General features: G+C 40.5%; 1 protein-coding gene across 1 annotated transcript in view; it reads right to left on the bottom strand.

Moving 5' to 3' along the window:
- Positions 1-527: 527 nt before the first annotated feature.
- LOC141807430 (uncharacterized) overlaps positions 528-22871 on the bottom strand; it is a 75653-nt gene continuing 53309 nt past the window's right edge. The window contains exons 6-8 of the mRNA XM_074693447.1: positions 6956-9293; positions 6785-6876; positions 528-5940 (exon numbers count right to left, since the gene is read on the bottom strand). Coding sequence (XP_074549548.1) covers positions 5857-5940; positions 6785-6876; positions 6956-9293 — 2514 coding nt within the window. The 3' untranslated portion in view covers positions 528-5856. The remainder of the gene's footprint in view (positions 5941-6784; positions 6877-6955; positions 9294-22871) is intronic.

Genomic DNA, 22871 nt, shown 5'->3' on the forward strand with positions numbered 1-22871 from the left:
ATACTTGCATTAGGAATAAAAAGTTAAAAGCCCCGACATACTTAATCATAAAGAGCCCATTGAGCCCCCAGAAGCCACGGCTGCAGGGGGCTTAGACAGAATGTTTGAACATCAGCAAGCAATCCTTGAGATTTGTAAGCTTTACGTTAACAATTAAGCGTACAAACATGGAGTAAAACACCGCGGTCTAAGATTAGTAGACATTCAGGTCAAAAGTACCAAGCTCTTACAAGGTCCTTTTCAGAGTAGCTGGAAATATAAAGTCTGTGTAAATAATGACTGAAGTTGAACAATTCTCTATCAAAATCTGATGATCAAAGTGCTCCTGTCTAAGATTTCTGTTTGGAAAACGTGGTCGTGATCTTTAAAGTCGAGAAATGAAAGAGAAAAGAACAGAGGAATAAATACTGGTGTAACCAGTACCCTGATACACAAACAGAGGTACATGCTCCGTCCTCAGAGATAAAGTTAAGACTTTATTAACATTAACAGTGAGTTAATGTGAGTATTACTCTTTATCAGTAAACATTTGTTTATTTATTTATTTATTTATACTGCTATGGTATTAAGAAAAATACTTTCATTTATGCAAACACTTCATTTTTTGGAGTTGGCATTGCACTGTACGGCCCTGTGCTGTTAATAAATACTGTATTTTCTGGATTGTCTTGGAGAACACTGTGGAGTTCATGCAGAAAACTCAAATAGTTCCTCATCCTTCAGGAGGATGGACAAAACTTTAAACATTTATTATTTCTTTTGTGTAACTATGTGAGCTGTCTGCATGAACTATGATTTGCAGGTAAAGGGTATTTTTATAAAACGCTTTATTTATTATTTGTGCTGATTTTCTTCATCCAGCTTACCCTGAAATAAGTTTGCAGCAAAAGCATAGTATGAAAATACAATTCATATACATCAAGCAACGTTTGGTTTGCTTTCTTTAGACATACAGCAACATCAAAATATGATCTTAAATTTGATTTACATTTATCACGACAAGAAAAGTTCAGCAAAGAGTCGACTAAACAATACATGTGTCTAACAATCAGGCATCTCAGCAAATAAACACTCTGCAAATAGTTTTGAGCTGTCAGCAAATCATTTTCTTCTTCTGTAAAAGATTTTTTTTTTTTTCAGGTCACATCCAGAGTCACATGTCATATGTGTGCTCAAAGGGTTGCTTTTTTCATTCTTGTTGTCCAAAATAAAAAAATAAAATAAAATAAAATAAAATAAAATGAAATAAATAAATAAATAAATAAATAAATAAATAAATAAATAAATAAATAAATAAATAAATAAATAAATTCCTCGGAGCAAGCTTTGACATTCAGTAGAAAAATACATTCAGCTCTCCTGCTGAAGTTGGTGTGAGAGGATTTTCCTCAGAGCAATGTTTCACTGTGGGCAGTTTTGTTGTTGTTGTGTCAAAGTATTGAAATGTAACAACCTCCCAAAATGTCATAAAACATGTAATAAAGCCTGAGATGTAACAACTGGCTGATAATGTCACAAAAGAGCTGAGCCTGAAGTTCAATGAAAAAATATAATAAAACCTAAAATTTAATAAACTTGTTATATTTTTAAGGGTGGCTAAGAAAAGCAAACCAAAATTACAAAGTGTGAAACATTTTTTTTCTAATGACAAAACAAAATTACAAGATGCAAAACATTTTTAAAAGACTTGAGACAAATGCACAAATGGCAGAACACTTTTATAAATCCTAAAACAAATTTGCAAAATCAAATTTTTTTCAAGAAAGACATGTACTGTATGCCGAATGTAACCCAGGACTGGTTGCTTAAGGGGTCAGTTAGTTTGTGTTGACAGAAGGTGTTGATGAAAGACATACAGCATGAGATTTACAGAGTTTACAGGAAGAAGAAAAATTTATGGTGAGTGCATTATGTTATTCGTTTTGTGGAACCACCTTAGACAAAAAATGTAGTTTTGCTTTTTGTGTTGACAGTCTTTAGAATCAGATGAAATGGACAAAACATAATTCATGCGCATACATTTTTATGAACTCTTAACTTTCCTCAGCACCTTGTGTCAACACAAATGGACTGACCTTTCAGGTATAATTACTCCCAAGTCAAGTTAAGCATTTAGTACATGTCCTTTCCACCCAAATTCTGACTTTGTAAATTTGTTTCAGTGCTTGTAAAAGTGTTTCACATCTTGTAAATCTATATTTTTTTTCTTTGTAAAAGTGTTTTGCTAAATATTTTTTTGCTTCATTGTAAAAATTTTTGTAATTTTTTTTTTTTAAAGCTTCCAAAAGTGTTTCAAACTTTGTAATCTTGGTTCACACTTCTCAGCCACCGTACATTTTGGTTATTATTACTTTTGTTTTTAAATTCCTTTTTTTTTTAGGTTACATTTCAGGCTCAGCACCTTAGTTACATTATCTACCAGTTATAACATTTCAGGCTTTGTTACATTTTCTTGATTACATTTTGGGTTGTAGCTACATTTTGGGCTATAACATGGCCAAAAGATGCTCCAAAAAGTTTCTTTTTACGAATGTAATGGTTGGAATAATAAGTTACGTGACATCTATTGCTCAAAGTAATAAAAAGAGAATTCATCAACTCCATTTTCTCCACAGCTGCAGAGACATTCATTCAGTCTTTCTTCTTTTTTGTTTATATTTCTGGTCTTTACCTTAAGTCCTGAGTCAAAGTATCAGATTATATGTGATCATATGAGGCCGCTGGCTGTAGTTTGAAGAGCTTATTATAGTTTTGATGAGCTTATTCCACCGTGCAGCCAGCAGACAGTTCTACAAGGTGTAACATGTTCACTGGAGATCAGGATAGAAACACAACAGTTACGTTTCCATTACACCTAGCACAAAACCTAAATTTTGCAATAAAAATTGGTCATCAAAATTTTGATTGAATGAAATGTTTGAGGTGTCAGTGGTTACTGCCGGTTACAGTCTCCCTTCTTTCTTCTGCATCCCGCAAACTGTATCTCGTGGGACGAGATTTTACCAAGTCATGCTCATTTCAAGTCATAACGGAAACACTGGCAAGGCGCAACTGTACTTAATTGAAACTTCAGAAATATAATTTTTACTTTGAGAAAAGGTGTGATGGAAATGCAACTGACAGGGAGATGATCATCATGAACATGGATGACACTGCTGCTGTTCCAAGGACTCCAAAAAGAAATTCACTCCCACCAGCTTGGTCATCAATATTTAACTTCTTTGAAAGCTTCTTCTAACCTCATGAGAGACACAAAATGGACTTTAATCTCAACCCAACCTTTGCTCTAAAAGGTTAGGAGACTATCTAAATGAACCGAGACAGATAAAGCATTGAGGAACATGTTTAAGTATCAGTCAAATCACTGTGAACTGAATGTTTCTGATTCCAGCAACCTATAACCTTTAAGAGCACATATGACATGTGTGTAGAGATAATAAGATAAGGCCTTATTCTTCACTACTGTCATATAAAAATCAGAGGCTGTCTCTGTCTAAACTTCAGAAACCGTGCCTCTTGGGTAAGTCCTTTCAACAGTTCTTCAAAGGCGAGGGGGAGTTCTTAAAGAGACATGCAGTTTGAAAATTATTGCATGACATATAATCTTTTGGCCTTGACTTGTTGCTGTACAATGCATCAGCTCTGATGCCTGCACCGACATCATAGGGGTCCACTGCCACCTGTCCTGCTTCACAACTAAGTGTTGATATTCATCATGTTGAAAACACGTTGGCACTCTCTTTGTCAATCTTTGAATCAGCCACATATTATTCAGTAAGAAGAGCAAGCTCAGTATTAGTGGGAGCTGACACCAGTTGTATTGTTTTTGAATGTTGACTGATGAAACTTGACAGAGCCTCCTGGGCGTAAAAACACAGCTCACCCTCTGACTGTAATAAAGTCTGAGGTTGTGTCCGAAATCACTCACTCATTCCCTACTCAATATGTACTTGACTATAAAGTTCACTCGATCAGCAAAATGAAAACAATAGTCACATTTTCACTCTCTTTCACTCACCAGCCGCTGGCAGTGACGTGCACACTCTCACATTGCCCATGGACGGCTGGGGGTTTACAATTATATTATTTCTTAAACACTGCAAAACAGCACGTAGTTTAGTGATAACTTATATTGAACTTAGCATATTGTTCCACAATAATCAAATATAATACATATATGTATTCCAAATTATTATCATTATTATTATTTATTTTAAACAAATACCAATTATATATTCCACAACTTGTATTGTGTTATTGTCTTATATTGTGTGAATTACAAGGTCCAGTGAATACATAACAACAACATAAGATCATAATGGTGGTTCAGAGGCCGATGTCTGTTTTGGTTTTTTGCTTGAACAGAGCTAGGTCTTATTCTTTCACAAAATGTACGGTAAATTCCAGACTATTGGGCGCACCGAAGCATAAGCCGCACCAACTAAATTTAAAAAGCCAAAGAAATTGTACACACAGGCCGCACTTGACTATAAGCCCCACAATGTGACATGGGATATTTACACAGAAAAGGGGTCAGCCCGATGTTTGCACCATTGCATTTTGGCCCCCAAAATATAAGGATAACAGACCTAGGCTAATATCTGGCACCTTTTTCTATCACTGAAACAATATCAACTCATGCCTCTACAGACGCCAGATGAAACTCCAGGAGAACTGTGTTAGAAAGCCGTGTGTAAAAACCATTCAGTAGGACACATCCCTTTAGCGGTCACAGTGTGGTCTGATCCTTGTTCAGCATCCATTTCTATCTGTTTGCTCTCTCTGACCAAGTCCACAAGTGTAGGGTAAATTTTCTTGAAATAATCTGATGTAACTTTTCAAACCTGAGCGCTGGATTACGGCTGTTGGAGCTTGTTACAATATTACATCCCTCGTAACATTGAAGCTGAAGTTGTGCATATTTTTGTTTTTGCTCATTCATTTATTTAGATGTGAAGCAAAAATGAACTAAAGGGGGATACTGGCTGTACAATCATTTTATTATTTTAATCAGGCCTGTACGTTTTCTGCTCGCTAAAGATAAACCCTAATTTAGCACAGTGTTAAAAAACAAAGTCCAAAATGTTTATATTTGTTCAAAGCAAAGGACTCTACATGAAAATTAAATAGGTCTGTGTCTTTTTTTAATTAAACTCCTAAGGCTGTGCACGATGAGCTTTGTCCTCACCTGTCCTCTTCCTTTGTTTCTTTGCCTCGCCACGGGCTGTTCTGTTTTTCTCTCTCCTTCAGAGATCATGCAAGATCATTGTTCTTTAATAAGTACAACCTAACGAACGCCCCATGGTGGCCATAAAAAAAAAAATCCATAAATTAGCTGTACTGTTGTATAAGCTGCAGGGTTCAAAGTGTGAGAAGAAAAGTAGCAGCTTATAGTCCGGAAATTACGGTAATAGTGTTTGTTATCAGTAATCATGTAATCAGCCAATTCCTCTGTTTGAATGGCAATGCATTATGGTATATTCTCCTTGCACAGTGAGCATCACTCATACAATACTTTAAAATTGCATTGTGGGATAAATTGGGTGGACTCCATAGTGTATGACCATGCTCTACAAAACAGTGTATCCACTATAAAGTGCTGTGTGTAGTGAATAGGGAGTGATTTCGGACACAGTGTTACTGTTGTGTGTGTTGTACATTATTCTAAGGTCGTCAGTCTGATTAGGACCTAATCCAAGCTGACTCGCCCGGAAACATTCTTACTGTCTTGCTAATTATGCCCAAAACACAGAAGCAGAAAGTTGAAGTATTTTCAGGACATGAAACAAACAAGTGAAATGCTGCATCTAACTTGAATGAGTATAACACTAGAAACCAATGCCTTTGAGTTCCTCCTCAGTCGTTTTTCGTAAACTCGCCCGCCTCCCAGCGCAAAGCCATGGCACTCTTGCGTCTTCCTCCGGTGTAGACGTCTGGAAACTGAGCAAGAAAGCTGATTGTTTACCTTCTTTCAAAGCACTTCCTCCACCTCCACCTCCTCCTCCTCCTCTACCACCACCTCCTTCATTTCCATGTCTCCTCTCAGGTCATTAGACTGAAGGTGGAACAAGCAAATTTGTTTTTAAGGTTATATTGCTCTATATGTTTCACCAAAGTCCTTTCTTTAGATCTAAATAATGCCTGAGAGGATCCAAAACACTCATAAGCCCCGTTTCCACCAAGCGGCTCAGTTCAGTTCAATTCATCTTGGTACGGCGACTATTTTGTGGTGTTTCCTTTGACTAAAACCAAGACAGATCCCCAAATTACCAACCCATAGGTCCCATTTTTTGGTAGCCTTCTGTTGGGGTGCCTGTAATACCTATCCAACCCCAGAAGGTGGAGCTAGAAACACTGCAGTCTGTTGACTGGTTGAAAGAATCATCACTTCCTGTGCGACAGGTGGTGACAAAGAACAACACATAACCCTGATATGTTCAAATCTACAGTCGACTCTGTGAAGATAACTTTCTTTTTGTTTGGCAAATGATGTCACCAACCACCAAGTTTTTTCACTGCTATGCTGTCATGCTATTACGGCATATTACGTTTACACGCCTGCCAAGAAGGACACGGTTGGCTGTGGAAAAAGAAACAGGACCAGGCTTTACCGATCTGGCCCGTGTGAAACCGTACTGATCAATACTGGACCGTTTGGTGGAAACGGAGCAATATATACAATGTGATGTAAAGTAAAAGGCAAATGTTTGATTACCAATTGTCATTGTTTAAATGAATTATTGTTTGTGCTTTGGTTTAAAAAGGAAAATGAGCCGGATCTTACTCTGTGGTCACAGGATAAAGCCGAGCGATCCATCCTGTAGGCTGTTCTCATCGGTGATGATGGAGAGGACTTGCACTTCAGTGGCACATCAACTACAACGACAGGAGAACAAATCAAAAAAAGTTGTCGATGAATGGTGCATTGCTCTAAAGTTAGTACTTCCTGACGTACCTGAACTGTCAAATGTCAAAGTGTCCTTCTGAGTGGACAGAATCCTCTCCGTGCTGCACCCATCTTTGCCGTAGAGATTAGCCCTCTCTTTCTTCAGCTCTTCCTCCCTCTGCTTCACCATCTTGATCTCTTCATCAACCAGTGACAGTGTGCTTCTTGAACGCAGCTTAAAAAAGGGATTGTTTAGGAACATTTTTTCCTGTGGCTGCTCACAGGATTTGTTGAGGGAGAACTCAGAGGCACTGCGAATAATCAGGTTGGATGTTTCCAGGATGATGAGGTTGGAGCCGTTGTCCTCAGATCGCCACTCTCCGGCGCGAGCCGCCGCGTTGTCTTTGCTCTGCCTGGGGCTGGAAGTCACATCATTGCTTTGGTCCAGAATGATGACACTGTTTGCTGACACGTCGTGCTTCAGGGGCTCCTTGGTGGGTGAGGAGGTGATGATGAATGATGGTGTGAGGGGAGTGCTCATGGACCTGGGAATACCTCGGGATGTAGTGCAATCAGCTGATTTTCCCATCCTGGAGAAGCCTCTCTCTTTCCTGTAGTGCTCCTCCCTCTCCATTGATATGCGAATCTCTCTTTCAATGGGGGTTTCAGGGTCATCATAAGGGGACCTGTAACTGGAATCATCCAGGCCTGAATCCTCTGAGCATGGGCTGAACTGAGTGTGAGGATACTCCCCGACCAGGTTCAAGTTATCCAGATCATGAGCTTTCTTCTGGTTTCTGTCAATGTTGCGCACTGGTGTGTACATGAAGCTGTGGCTGCCATGAAAGCTGGACTGTTTGGTCGTTGGCAGGACTACCTTGTTCTTGGTTTGCTCCTCCATCTCCCTCCACTGTTTGCGAGCCAGCTGGAAGTCCACATGCTCGGTGCTTACGTTCTCACTCTTGGTCTCTTGTATCACACAGAAGTCTTTGGGAAGCTTCTTGTCCGGATCCTGATTGCTCTGCTGACGCTGGGTAGTGGGCTTCTGGTTGGTATCTTTGCTGTTTTCAGTGTCATCTTCAGATATTTTCGACAAACCTTGGAGGCCTAAGGGGTTATACTTGACCTCTTGTGGAGGAATAGGGAAAGAAATCACATCCTCAGGTTGCTCCAGGACTTCTTCCACCTGAGGAACCTGAAAGCTGACCTCTTCAATGGTTGTGTGGTCCGGCTCCTCTGAGTCTATCACCTCAACTTTCTGCACAAAGAGCTCCTGGGCACTGAGCTGGAGACTGTCTAAATATGAGTCATCATCCTCTTTGTTTATGGAAGAGGAGAATATCGTCCTCCATTTTTCATCGTTCTCGCTATCCGAGGAGGCTGCTGCGATCTCAACTCTCAAGCACTCATCCATGTCCTCAGGGTCCAGGGCATGGCAGGACTCATTGGACACATCTGACATGGCTTCCTCTCTGATGCACTGCTCTAATATGGATTCCTCCGTGAGGCTGGGGTCAAACTGGATACCATCAGCCTTGAGTTCATCTTCCGGGTCTATTGCCAGATTTTGATAGTAATCATCTTCTGGATGGAGCTCTTGATCATCATCCTCAGGGTCTGGATCTGGGTATAACTCCAGATCAGGGTAGTGGTCAGTGTAGTGGTTTGGTTCAGGATCTTTGTCAGGCTCAGGGTAGAGCCCTAACCCAAGATCTTGGTCTGGTTCGGGGTATTGCTCTGGTTCAGGGAGTTGTTTTGGCTCAGGATATTGCTCTGGTTCAGGGTATTGTTCAGGCTCTTCGTATTGCTCTGGTTCAGCCAGTGGTTCTGATCCACTGTATTGCTCTGGTTCAGGATCTTGTGCTGGCTCTGGATACTGCTCTGGTCCCTGGTCTGGTTCTTGTTCGGGATCTTGCTCTGGCGTGTCTTGTCTCTTACGATGTGCTTCGTTCTCACACACGCTGTCAGCACTGGAGAGTGTGTCGGACACAGACGAGGTGATGGACTCATTCCTGTTGAGCTCCTCGTGTCCTTTTTCTAATACCAGAGCTTCTTTCTGATCCTGGCAAGGTGTTTCAGGGCTCACACTGGTCTCAGAGCTGTCAGGCTTATCAGTCAGACCTGATTCACTGGGAGAGCCAGATAATAATTTCTCAAGCGCTGCCTCCTCCTCCTCCCCGGGGCAGTTTGAGGACTCTGGCTCTAAACAAACATGGTGATCATTAGCACTGAAATCCTTCCCCTGCTCAGGTGAATCAGCCACAGCAACCTCTACTTCACAGTCCATTGCTTGCTCTGATTGTTCAGTGGTTTCCATGGTGACAGAGAAGGACTTGTGATTCTCAGTTGTGCTGCAACCTTCGTTCAGTTCTTTTCCATCCGCCTCTCTATCCACCGAGGCAGCTTTCTGAGAAAAGAGAGAATAAGGAAAAGAAACATTCATTTTCTGAGAGGCAAGGGGAAATTGTTAGTTTATTGCTTCATGCTCTGCTGAGTTAGGACTCGCTGTGCTGTTGTATAATGCCGGCATTGTCATGATATCCTCACATAACCTTGGTATTGTTTGCATTTCCTTTTTACCACCACCCTTCAGTTCCTCCTTGTATTTGAAGAGGGGGCTGATTTTTTTCAGTCTTTATTCTGTCCCTCTGGTGTATCTTCACACAATTCACTGCTCATAAAAATCTCTGTTTTTCTCTCACTGCTGTTTTAGAAAAACCTTGTTTAAGCATCTGTCTAAAACACTTTGGTAGGGTTCACCTTGAAGGACCTGCTCTCGAGATCTTATGCTACCTTTTATGTCTCTTTCATTTTTGGAGTGTTTTGACCATAGACTGTTTGAAAATGGACTTAATCTTGAAGTAAAGTTTTCACAAAAACTGCTCCCCCTAGTGGCTGGCTGCAGTATAGGTCAATAACTCTTTCTCTCCCCAGTCATTCCAGATAAGCTGTGGTCAAACTTTAACTTTGTGCTGTGTTTAGGTTCTCTTTTTCTTGGAAGCTATAAGAGGTTAAAAACATATCATGTTGAATGATGATTGACAGCTGACGTTTTTTTGTTGTATTTTTGGGAATCATAGAATATGTCGAGAGGGAGACCCAAGAAGATATTAGACTTTAAAAAGATTAAAAAAAAAAAAAAAAAATGCCACCTGGCTTCACTCTGACTCTCTCAGAGTCCCTCATTAGCCTTGAGTACACGTAGCCAGGTAATTTCAACCCCCCCCCCCCCCCCCCCCCCACACACACACACACACACACACACACACACACACACACACACATTTGTTATTAAAAATACTTTCGTCCACACACACATCCACTGGTGAGTATGGCTCCAAACCATATTTGGCAGTTTTTCAGACGTGAAACCCATGCTACCCAATCAGAATAAACCTCTGTCATTCAGCTGTGACGTTTGACAACTCAAAACTCAGTTTACGGTGTCTACACAAAACCACAAAACCAGAGTTTTCCAAAACCTTTACTTTGGCCAGAGTTGTCAGAAACATCATTTACAGTGACGTAAAACTGCAGTTTGGTGTGAGGCTAAATCTTAAAAAAACATATGAGGTTTAGCTGGCTTTGTGTGGTCATAGCCATAGTCTCAATTGCACAATGGTATTGAACATCTGAACATGTTTCTCTGAACATCCGAAATTGTAGCTTTCAATGAGACATGGAGACTTGAGTTTGTGACTCTAACTCGAGTCGCAGTCAAGTGGGGCACACAGAGACTTGAAACTTGACTTGGACTCATGCTTAGAAAACTTCAGACTCGACTCTGACTCGTGTTTTGGGACTTGTGAACAATCATTTGGTTTTCTTTTTGGTGTAAGGAAACTGACGAGCTTTATGTGTTCCTTCCTTTTTTTTAATGGTAACCATGGTAACCACTTTACGCATCAGGTGTGTGCCTTGCGTCATCACTTGTACATTGGATTAGGACAATGGCGACTGGCGGCAGACCTGCAGCTGCTGCTGAACCATTTGTCATTATATTTGGTTGTAATGTAACCAAACATAATGGGGGCATATGAAGCTTTTAGTCTTTCCTTTACTAGATTGAACACATTGATGGTGGAGTGAGTAGAACAGAAGTCATGTAAAAGTCATTTTTAGTATGACCATCATCATCTTCAGTGTCATCATCATCACCCCAGACAACACCACAGGACCCGTCAGTTACCCCCAAGAATGTTATTGTGAATACATTCACACCAGTGTGACTTTGGCAAATCCTCTCCAACAGGTTCTGAAGTGCAATAAGCACATTCATTGTCCATGGATGGCACTTAGATTCCCTGCTCCAAGCAGAGAAACACTTTCAGATGATATCTGTGGAGAGAGTGGGGGTGGTTATGACAGCCGTGGTGGTGGTGTGTGTGGGTGTTTCTTGTGTATTTGTGTGTGTGTGATTAGGACGGGAAGATATGTTGTTGGAGCTGCCAGTGCTGTGCAGAGCTAATGTTTCCCTAAGTGGGTTAAATGCAAAAAGGAGAGGAAGCACATCAAAAGCAGCTGAATGAGATAGCCTTGTATCTGTTCTTATGTAAGACTGCAGGGATGTGTCTGCCTCCCACACACATCCAGACAGTCCCCAGAAGATAACCAGCTATGTCCCAAAACCTGTGTTCACACAAACTTAACCAAGATTAAACTACTAACAACGAGCACGGTGAGAAACATCACTAACATCAAGATCATTCCTTCAATTTACAATTCAAGACACTCTGACTCACTCCTCTTTACTCTGCAAAAATCATGAATCATTTATCTCAGCATGAAAAGAAAAAGAAAACATGTTCATCATATTAATGTTGCATATTGTAAAGGCGCAAATAAATAAAAGGCCAGTGATTGAATGGAGCAATTTTTTACCTGCACTCTGACAATTACAGAAAATGGTGGGCCTTTTGTCAGCACGTCTCTGTTCTTCCTGACCTCTCACCTCTTTTCACTTTCACTCATTGACGTCACGCTCATACCATAGACTGTATAATTAATGGACGTAGTCTCCCCAACTTCACCTGTCTTTTTCTGAAACAAACTTTTGAAGGAAATGGGCTGTAGTGGCCATAATGGAAGTCACTCAAGCTCTGAATCGCCACAGTAACAGCTATAGGACAGCCGTCAGTCGTGACCTAAGCTGTGCCTCTGATTGTGCAAACTCTCGATCCTAATCTCCACTAAACTGCTGAGTAAGAAAAAAAAGTATTCCACAATGTGTGCTGAGAGTGAAAATAGCGATTCAGACAGGAGACGTTCTTTTTTTTTTTTTTTTTTTTAACCAGCCACCCTCAAGTGGACGCTTGAGAAACAGCAGACTTTAGCACTTCTGCATCATCTCATGATGTTTTTAGACCGGGGGTTGCAGCTTGATTCATTCAGTGTTGCCAACTTAGCTACTTAGTCGGTATTTTTTAGCAACTTTCTGCGCCCCCCCAGCAAGAAAATTAGAGAAAAGTGACTAGCGCCTTTATTGGTGGTCAGAGGCTCCAAGTTCACAGGAGAAAAGTAAAAAAAAAAAGTGCTGCTTTCTCTCTTTCCCTGTTCATGCATGACCAGCTGTACACTACAGGCACCAGGACAGCTCAGTTGACAGGTAGGCAGCCACAGGTTCAGCCTACGACCCTTGGACAGAAAAAAAGATCTGGCGACTTCTAGCTACTTTTGGGCGGGCCTATGGCTACTTCCGATGCAGAGGAGTTGGCAACACTGGATTCATACATACATAGAGGATTGTGCCATCGTGGACAGTTCTGGGTTCTGTGTCTTACCCAAGGACACTATTCGACTGACCTGTCTGAAACTCAAAAGCAGGTTGAACTTATTAAAAGTGTTACTCTTCAAAAGTTGTCTAATCCAAAAAAGTTCCATAATTTATCTAAAATCTGGTAATTTTAATTTTATTGATACACAAAGGAATGGAAGCTGTTTATGGCAGCGTCTCCATGAGTAGTTGCCCCTCTACATACAGAGCAGGCCTGAGCTCCTGACCATAGACTGTATAAAACATGGAAGTAGTATCTGTGACATCACCTGTCTGTTCCTTATACCATGAAATGAAGCCAATCTGCGGACGCAGCCACAGTGGATAAGATGCTGGCTTTGAGCTTCCTTTCGTACAGCAATAGGGTGCGTGAGCTGAACTGTGTCTCTGATTGGACAATAAAATGATCCTAATATCTTCTAAACCATTAAGTTTTTGAACCAGGCTGTAGACATCTTTTTTTATTTTAATGCTGTAAAGGTTGTTTTTTTTTGCTGGTTGTGTACGTGACCCCTCGTCTTTCTGCAGCCAGCCTAAAGTGGATTCTTCATGGACAGCAACTCTTAGCACTTCCACATAGGTTTCATTTCTCTAAACCAGATGTTGACTCTTGGTCCTGACGCACTCCATAAACAGTCCCTTCTTTGCTGTTCATCACGTTTTTATTCAAATAACTAAAACTTGAGGGTTTGCCAACCAAAATTAGATAGATAGATAGATAGATAGATAGATAGATAGATAGATAGATAGATAGATAGATAGATAGATAGATAGATAGATAGATAGAATTTATTGGCATTGTGACATGTAAAATGCACAACGAAATACCCTTGAGAGTAATAGAAGCACTTGTCACATCTGTCACACTTAAATGGTTTCTCTCCAGTGCAAACTCGCAAGTGGACTTTCAGAGGAAACGATCTGGAGTAACACAAAGCAGAAAGATTGAGCAAACCGTAATCAGTACAGCTCTCCCCTTACTAATTAGCCAACTCCCTTCACCTGTTCCCTGCTCTTCATTATCTCTGGGTGGAGGGCATTTTAAAATCCATGATAAAAGTTAAACTTTAATTTCAATAGTCATTTTTAAGGCTTGGCACAATGTGATAAATAATAGCAATAATCGAACAAATAAGTGAAATGGCTCTAATATGTTTCTCTGAGGGTCAGGTTTTTAGCATTGGTTAAATCATCAGTCAGTCACGACAGTCACATCTGAATAATCTTTGTCTCAACATGTTTGAATTTTTTTTCCCCCAGGGCTGTCTGCACAACACTCTGTGTAGTAAAACAAACGCCATATGAACTGGTCTCACTCTGGATTGTGGGAAGCCAGCCAGTACAGAGTGAGCTTTGGGTTAACTCTGAGCAGCGTGGAGGTCAAAGCCTCACACACCTTTATGGAAGAAGAGCGTTCTTGTCAAATGTTGGACACCACTTAACAAACCTGTGAGTCAGCACTGAAACAGGATGAGCTTTCACTGATCTGATACAAGCTGCACAGACTGAATGAGTAGATGTTGGCAAGTGCTGCCCAGCACCAGGCCTGCTGTTGAACTCGAAGATGATGTGATTAGCATTGGCTCAGGAGCATAATGAAATGTTTTAATAGGCATCTTTTTTACAGTGGAAGTTGTTCAGACAAAATAGTATTACATGTTAAAACCTTGGATGATGTGGGCTGAATAAACTCACAGATAGATGAGAGATGTGTAAATTATAAATGTCAGTTGAAATAAACAATGACTCTCCCTGTCAAGTTCCTATGAAGATGGTTTTATGATTTTATCAGTCTGCCACACTGTGGATAATAAAATTTGAAATGATTTTAAACTGACTGACCCAAAAATAGTAGAACATTGATTTTGTCTCAGTACAACAAAAAACATCTTTTAATAAGTTTCAGAATGAAATTTTTAAAATAATATGATATTTCATAACTCATAACTTTTTGCATTAGTACAGTAGCATAACTACCAGATGGTTGAATAATTTAACACTCATCATGCCTTTGAGGTTACAGCAGTGTTACCCAATCCCGATCCTGGAGGACCCCTGCCCTGCATGTTTTTTATGTTTCTGACTCCAGCACACCTGATTCAAATGATCAAGCTCTGCTCGCCTGCTAACGAGCTGATCATTTGAATCAGAAGTGCTGGAGTGGGGCAACATCTAAAACATGCAGAGCAGGGGGTCCTCCAGGACCAGGATTGGGTAAAACTGGGTTACAGTATCAAACAGTTTAATTAGACTGATTCCTCAGTTGGTTAAAAATGGTGGAAATGTCATATAAAATCCTCTGACCACAGTATCTGAACTTTGAGCAGCACAGGGTAATAAAATCTATTGTGTTTGCTCTGCATCTATTTGCATGCAGCTTGTTTTTTCTGGCACCTTTGATCGTGAGTCTGCCAGTTTAGACTATTTGTATGAACAATACCCAACCAACAAACTTTGAAGTACGACCCTATAACAACTCAGTGATTACCTTTGCAATCAACTCCAAACTGGAACATGTGCAAGAGAGCCAACAAGCCAGATTGCTTTGAATATTTAAAGAGAACTCATCAAGCACAAGTACCTGCATTTACTGATTGTTGAGTGTGAGATGGAAACTCAAACATCTGCTGAAATAAACCTGTGCACTAGTCCACTCAGTCCACTAAATAACCTCATCAAAGATCGACGTCTCAGTTAATACACACAATGTAAAAGATAGCTTTATGTGCAAAAAGTACATGCTTCATCAAACAGGGCTCTAAAGGTCATTGAGGACATTAAATCACTGCCGTGCAGCTGGAGAATATCCCACTGGGAAGGGGGGATTTTCCTCTGAGATTTTGTTTGTTTTCTCTTTTTTGAAACAACTTTTGGATGCCCAGTGGTAACTGATACCAGCTTGCTTTGTGGACTTTTAAAAGTGTTTTGAGGTTGACCAAATCCATGAATTTTAGTGCTTTCAGTTTGATGAAGAGGGGGTTTGATGGTTCTCTGTTGGTGCTGTTATTTACTATTCTTATTTCTTTCTTTTGGAGTGATACAAAAACATCAAATCTGCAATAATCGTTCACCTTGTGAAAAGAAAACAGAAAATTGCACTGCTCAAGCAGGGCAGAAAACTGAGGAGATCAAACATCTACCTGAATGAACATTTAACAAAGGAAAAACATGTTTGAAATAATCTGGAATGTCAGATGATGTCCTGGACAGTTTCCCTCTGGATCCCAAACCCACAGGCGGGCTCAAAATCGCACTTATTTTCAAACGACTGGTATTTACAAACCGTTTGTCCTATTCAAAAGCTGCAAAAAGTGGATTTATCGTCAGTTTCTCAAATTTCCGACTATTCCTGATTGTATCACATGTGATGTCAGCAACAAACTGAAAACCGGTGGGAAAGATAATTTTTGTAAGACTGACGCCCACATCTCCTTTATTCACGTCCTCTTTGAAAATCTGTAGAAAATCAACTGTTTGCTCAATTCTGTAAAAAACAAATAATTTTACAGTCTTTACTGCATTAAACAAGCCCTGAATGATTGATATATGTCCTGTATTTAAATCTAAAGAATTTTTTAAAAATTGCCTTCCATGGTGTCATGTTTCAGCTTGGGCCTGCTCTGCACCAATGGGTTACATCAGACTATAGCCATGGTTCTCCTGAATCTATAGAGGTGCTGCGCTTCACTTTACAGAGAAAAATAAGACCACAGTGAGTAAAAATATGACAGAAGCAAAAAAAGGCTCAGAAAGTGCCTGGGATCCAGAGGGTTAAGAGCATGACTACAAAACATATAAACCAAGTGAAATAAAAAAAAGGGCAAATGTATGTTGTATTTAACTCAGATCAGTATCCAAGACATTTAACATCCTAGATTGGCTCTTCTTTGACTTGTGAGCCAGGGAGAGTGAAATAAAAACCCTGTTGGTCTCATGGATCAATAATAGAAGTCGTTTTGGTGCTTTTGATTTTGTTTTTGCCCTGTATTACTCTTCCTGTGTAACAAATGGTTACATAACCTTTGATATCAGATCAGGGATTCATTACCCGTAAGTCTTTTGGGGACATACTGATTGGATGACTGACCAAAACCCATAACAAAGATGGAACCCTTTTATTAGCACTATCAGCTAACAGGAGTTATTACATTTATCCATAAATAATCACAGAGTGTTTGTCTTTGGAGAGGTAGTGTCTGTAAAACAATATATTGATTTCTGTGGGGCAATGAAAATCCACTGGATGTCACAGAAACAGATGGAGATGAAACTCTCACCAGAGAGCTGTGGGTCTTTCAAAGCGACCAGTTTGGACAATAAGTTTCTTTTATGCATTCTTCCCTTATTATGTAAACAGAACCTGTTTCTGCTCATAGTCCCAGCTTCATTTCCTGAAGGAGGATTTTTAAACCACTCTGTCCATGATTTACATGCCCTGTGTTAAAACAAGGTAGTTTGGTTATCCTGTGAGGACTTTTCTTAATTGATAAGTCTTTTAACTTGATATTAAAGTAGGAGAGTAGATAAACACATGAGTAATAAAGAAATGCACATTAAGAGGCAGTCCTCCTGAATAAAGACTCATCTTTGAGACATACAGGGAACAGGCTGCCTAACAACATTTTCTGCCTGTGTTGGAAGCCTTTGTCTGAAACCAGCTCATCTTGCAGCTGATGTCACGTTCTCCTCCTGCCAAGTGTTGGGTCGGCAGCTCACCAGGGCCTGTGGGCTCTTTCACTCCAAAGCTCAGAGTATTTAACAGGATACCCATGGCTGCTGACTCCAAAAAAAGTCTACCACTGCCAGAGCCTGTTCACTCTCTATCAAGTTTCTAATCCTTTGGGCTTTCTCTTTCTCATCGTTCCTCTGTGGAACATTCACAGTTGGCACATTCTTTTTTGGGATAGTGCGCCCAAGCAGAGACTCACCAGAGACGGGAAATAGTGTTCAGCTCTGCTGCTTGTTTTTAAAAGGCTTTAACTACCCAGAAATCAATATACCCATCTCATTTAGTGGATAACTACAGGAAGAGGAAGCGTTACAGCATGTTCTCCACACTGCACAGACTTTACAGCTTTGGATATAATACCTTTATTAGAGTGCAACATTTCAGCATTTAAAATTAACAGTACCTCTAATGATTAATATGCTGTAACCATGTTTTTCCTTTATATAACTGCTGTCAGTGTGAGTACGTTTGGGGAATTGACATGCAGAAGGTGAAAAAGAAATGTTCCTTTCATTTTTCTACTAGATTCAATCAGCAGGGATCATTTTTTCTTCAGGCGTCATGGAAAAAAATATTTTCTGACTCAGTCATATTCACACGCACCATCGAAACACGGAGTGTTGTAAGGTTATCGTATCATTGTTTTAAAGACACATAAACCCACATCACTCTGTCCAGGTAAAACTCAGGCATTATCACAATATATACTCACCAGGGGCAGCAACAAAACCATGTTAGTGATAAACCTTTTACTTGTTTTTATTCTTAGGGTTTTTTTTCTAATAAGTATGTTCAGAAAAATCTATGTTCTATCAATGTTTTGGGAGTTATATGCTACAAATGGTATAAATGGGGCGGCAGTAGCTCAGTCTATGGGGACCTGGCTTAGAGATTGGAGGGTTGCTGGATCAAGCCCAGGTACAGACCAAGACTGGAATTGGGCTGATACCTGGGGAGGTGTTGGCTTATGTTCCTGAGCACTGTCGTGTGCCCTTGAGCAAGGCACTAAAACCCCCAACTGCTCAGGTGGGTGCTGAAGATGCAGTACCATCACTCTGACCTTTAATCAGTGCATGTTTTTGTGCAGAAGTGCTGTCTGTGCATGTGTGTGTGTTTATAGCATGTTCAAAGTGTAAAAAACAGAATTTCCTCTAAGGGGATTAAAAAAGTGTATCTTAAATCTTAAATCTTAAATCGTAAAGTAATTCATTGTAGTACTCGGATTGCCGTTTACTTGGTGAAATACAATCTGTGTCTGAAGAGCTAACACTGGTCAGGAGCAATCCACATCATACATGAAACAGGGATCAGCAGCGCTGGTGGAGAGTCCCATCACTGCTGCTTCATAACAGAGATGGTGCTGACTTTAGATCCTCTTACGAACCGTTTCCACAAAGCAGTTCAGCCCTGTTCATCTCAGTACAGTATGCATTTTGTTGCATTTCCTTTGACTATAATGAGGACAGGTCTCCAAACTACCATCCCATCCTGTCCCACTTTTTGGTACCCTTCTGTTGGGCTGCCAGACACACTGACCCAACCCCAGGAGTTGGATTGGTGGGAGCTAGAAACACTGAAGTCCATCGATTGGTTGAAAGAATCTTCACTTCAGTGGTAATACAGACAAAGCTTCATTTTTCTTTGAATCAAAGAGCTACATGACAATCACAAAGAAGACAAATTGCTTTATGTCTTCCATCGTTGCTCTTTGTTTACTGTGTCACGTTAGCTAGGTGCTGTAGCGTCATGCTATTGTGCAGCTGACGCATGTCTAACTTACACGCTGCCTACCAAGAATGGCACAGTTGGCTGTTGAAACACAAACAGGATCAGGTTTTACCGAGCCAGCCTGTACCAAACTGTGCTGATCCAAAGGACCGCTTGGTGGAAACAGAACTTAAGAGTATCCTTCAGTCAGGGAGCTTACATCTGCTTATGTCTTGACAGAAGCTGCCAATATCAGTTGGGTAAAGTCTCCATCTCTCTGCAAGATGTACCAGGTGGATATGTGTCATTCATCAGGTACATTTGTTCGTCCAAACATTTTTTAACCACTCTGACAAAGCCTGGGCTGATGGGGAATGTAACTGGATTACGTTACCGAGGGCTTGGAGCGTACTTCAACTATAGCTGACTCCTGGACAGCAAGCAATAACAGTCTCATGGTAATGACAGTGCTCTGGATCTGCTGCTAGATTCTTTATTTCAAACTGCATTGGGTAATTAAGGAGAGGAACAAAAACCACAATCCACTGAGTGCAATTAGCCTGAAAAACTGTAAGAAGGACCAACAACTGCCCTCTTTATCAGAGGACACTCCAAGGTCAACTTTCTTTGGGCTTACAAAGGACAGAATTACCCTTTAAAGTAACTTTGAATAACTTTTGCTCATATGTTGAGAATCAGGTGAGAGGATCTTTTCTAGCAGAAGTCAGGAAGCTTGGCTTAGCTTAGCTTAAACTCAGGACTCTCTGGAAACAGGAGCTGTTGACTCTAAAACTCTGGACACCTTTAATCGGGCCTTGAGGTGGATGATTCAGATAAATTGTCTTTGTGTGAGTTAACACTTCTACATCATCCAGTGTGACTGTGAAGAGAGTGAAACACATTTATCTCAAACTTATCTCCACCCCAAAGAGGAACAGACTATCAGACACAGTGTCGGGAAAGTTTCTACCGCGCTGTAATCAGAACTTAGGAACAAAAGTAAACTACAGAGAACTCTGGCTGGTGAGTCCTTGTTCTGAACAGCCTATATGCACTTTCAAAGTTAAATAGAGACCGGTAGAGTCTGGAGTAATACCTTCAGTGCTTAGTCTCTCACAGACAGCTGCACCACTCCTCACATTCACCTCTTACAGCCTCTCTGAAAAGCACCGTCTTCATGCTCCAAACCTCTCACAGATTTATCTTATTAGTGCAGAGATGTTCTTCCAGGTGCCTCTTTGGCGGCACACTCTTTCAGTTTTTTGTTGTCCCTGTACCAAATGACTTTAAATGTGTTGCTGGCATCAAATTTAATACAAGCAAACCTTTTCACAAACATAAAAGCTTTCAGTTTCAGTATTTGATACGTCATCTTTATATTGAATTGATTTAAATTTATCATAGGACAGTCCTGTGAGAGGCACCATGTCATTTTCATTAGACTCTCACTCTCAACTGAACAACAAGGTCCTCTGCAAAGTCTTTGCACTGTTATAAATGAAACATGAGGATGAAAATGACAAACCATCACATATTGTTTTTTTTATATTTTAACATTTCACACAGTACTCTTGGTATCAGGGTTGTTTGTGTGTTCTTAACAAACTCTTATACAAAAAAAATACGGAGTTAAGTCTCATAATCTTCTTGTGAATTTTCTTTATGTAGAGTTGTGTTGACAGTTCAATAACTCAATGAAACTCTTCTTCACTGAGAATGGAGTGTGACCACCAATGATACCAAGAACTGCATCTTTGCAACCACTTTCTGCTCTGTCTTAAAGCTGGTTTATGTTTTTTGCACAAACGTAACACAGGGTAAATGAGATGCATGGAATCAGCACGAGAGAAAGCATGCAGCTTTTATACTTTAAAGGTCCCATATTATGCAATTATCACTTTATTAAGTCTTTTAGTGAAATTTGTGGGTCTTTGGCTTTCCACCCAGCCCACAAAATGTAATATTTACTAACAAAACCTGTACTCAGTAGAGCTTGTGAATGTAAAATCCTGACCTAAAACGAGCTGTTTAGATTTTGGGGATTTGCCGACGTCAGCGATTCCCTTTTTTGACCATTCGGGAGCAAGTCTGACCTGATTTGACTTTGTTTTTGGCTGTAAACAGCCACATAGTTCCATGCTCAAGCTTCCCATCTCAGAAGAAGACAAGACTAAGTGGCTAGAGTTCATTTATCAAGGAAATATGCCAGCTACACTCAGTAAAACTGTGCATGTGTGTGCTAGTCACTTCACGGCTGACTGCTTTTCCAACTTTGGACAGTCCAACAGAGGACTAGTGAATAGACTGGTCCTGAATCCAGGTGCATTAACCATCCGCCAACAAACCTCGGACCCTGGAAATGTGAGTATTTTAAATGCTGTGTGCTGTGGAGCAGATGTAAGAGCTTTTCCTCAGTGCCCCCCTGTCTCTGTGTTAGCTTCAGGATGCTAACTTTAGCTGCGGTTAGCCTGTAATGTTACGGTAAATGAGCTTCTCTGTTTTCTCAACATTGTGCACCCGGAGCTCGTGGCGCCCCTCTCAGTGACGTGGTAGAGCGGGGCAGTTTCAGTGGTGGCTCATTTACATATGAAGGCCACGCCCACTAAATCAGAGCGTTCTGAACAGAGGGGCTATGAGAGCCTGGAAACAATGCTGCTGTGCTTGATTTATTGGCTTTTTGGACCAAAACATGTTACTACCATTTAATGAAGACATCAATGATCCATATTAAACTGCAGAAAAGAAGCAGAATATGGGACCTTTAAAACACATCGCACTGGATCCGCTCCCAAGCTGCAGGGGGCAGTGTATCCCAAACATACATCTGCCTGATGAAGAGGATCAACTCCACAGAGGCAGCGGCTGAATCGCTCATTACAAGAGCTCACTCACCACAGGCTGTTCCTGCAGGAAAACCTTTTGCTTTCTCCATGCAGAACAGTGAGTGAACAAGAGGAGCTGGACCGGAGTCTGGCACAACAGGAGGGGAGGTATGAACAGTAATTAGATGTCTATAGTCTCAACTGAACTCATTTATCTTACAGAATTAGATTGTACAGGCTTGAAACATTTGTCTTAATTGAAAAATTGTTTTTTTCAGCAACACTTCCTTTGAACTTTAGGAGGCGCCATTTGTCATATGCTACGATGAGTACTGCTGATGTTCTTGCCCAGTATGGCTGCAGTGAAAAAGTTCCAGAAAGCCTTTCCAGGATCTGACTCTTTGCAAGATTATAACAGGCACGTGTTAATGCATTGTCCACATCATTTTATACCGACTGACTGACAAGGTTATGATGTGTCAGTGAACAATTTCATTTTCACTTCTACCCTATCGGCCTGTCTCAAGAATTCCTTAGACCAGAGGTGGAAATTGAGGATGTCACTGGGCAAGCACTCATGTTCATCCCCACTGTTCGTCTGTTCTTCACTGAAGGTAAATTAGAATCCTTCTATTTGTCTCGGCTGGTGAATGGAACAAATTATGAAATTACTTAGAAATCTTTAAATCACTTGTGGTGATCAGAAAACCAGGGATGTTAGGATCATTTGTCACGCTTTTGTGGACTCATGCTCAAACTATTCTCTTTCTTCTAAGGCCAGATAAAAAGGGATAAGGACACACCTGACCAGATGTGCCTATTTTTGCTCCCTTTTTAAAAAATGTTATCAGCTAAGAGGGAATGAACACACCAACTGGACAAGACATTCCTATTCTGGCACATTATTGTTATTGTTATTGTTTGTATATTGCTATCTTTCATTGCCTAATGTCG

This window comes from Halichoeres trimaculatus, unplaced genomic scaffold (assembly GCF_033239565.1).
Source record: "Halichoeres trimaculatus isolate MK-OKI-2021-1 unplaced genomic scaffold, fHalTri1.1 fHalTri1_scaffold_18, whole genome shotgun sequence".
NCBI lineage: Eukaryota > Metazoa > Chordata > Actinopteri > Labriformes > Labridae > Halichoeres > Halichoeres trimaculatus.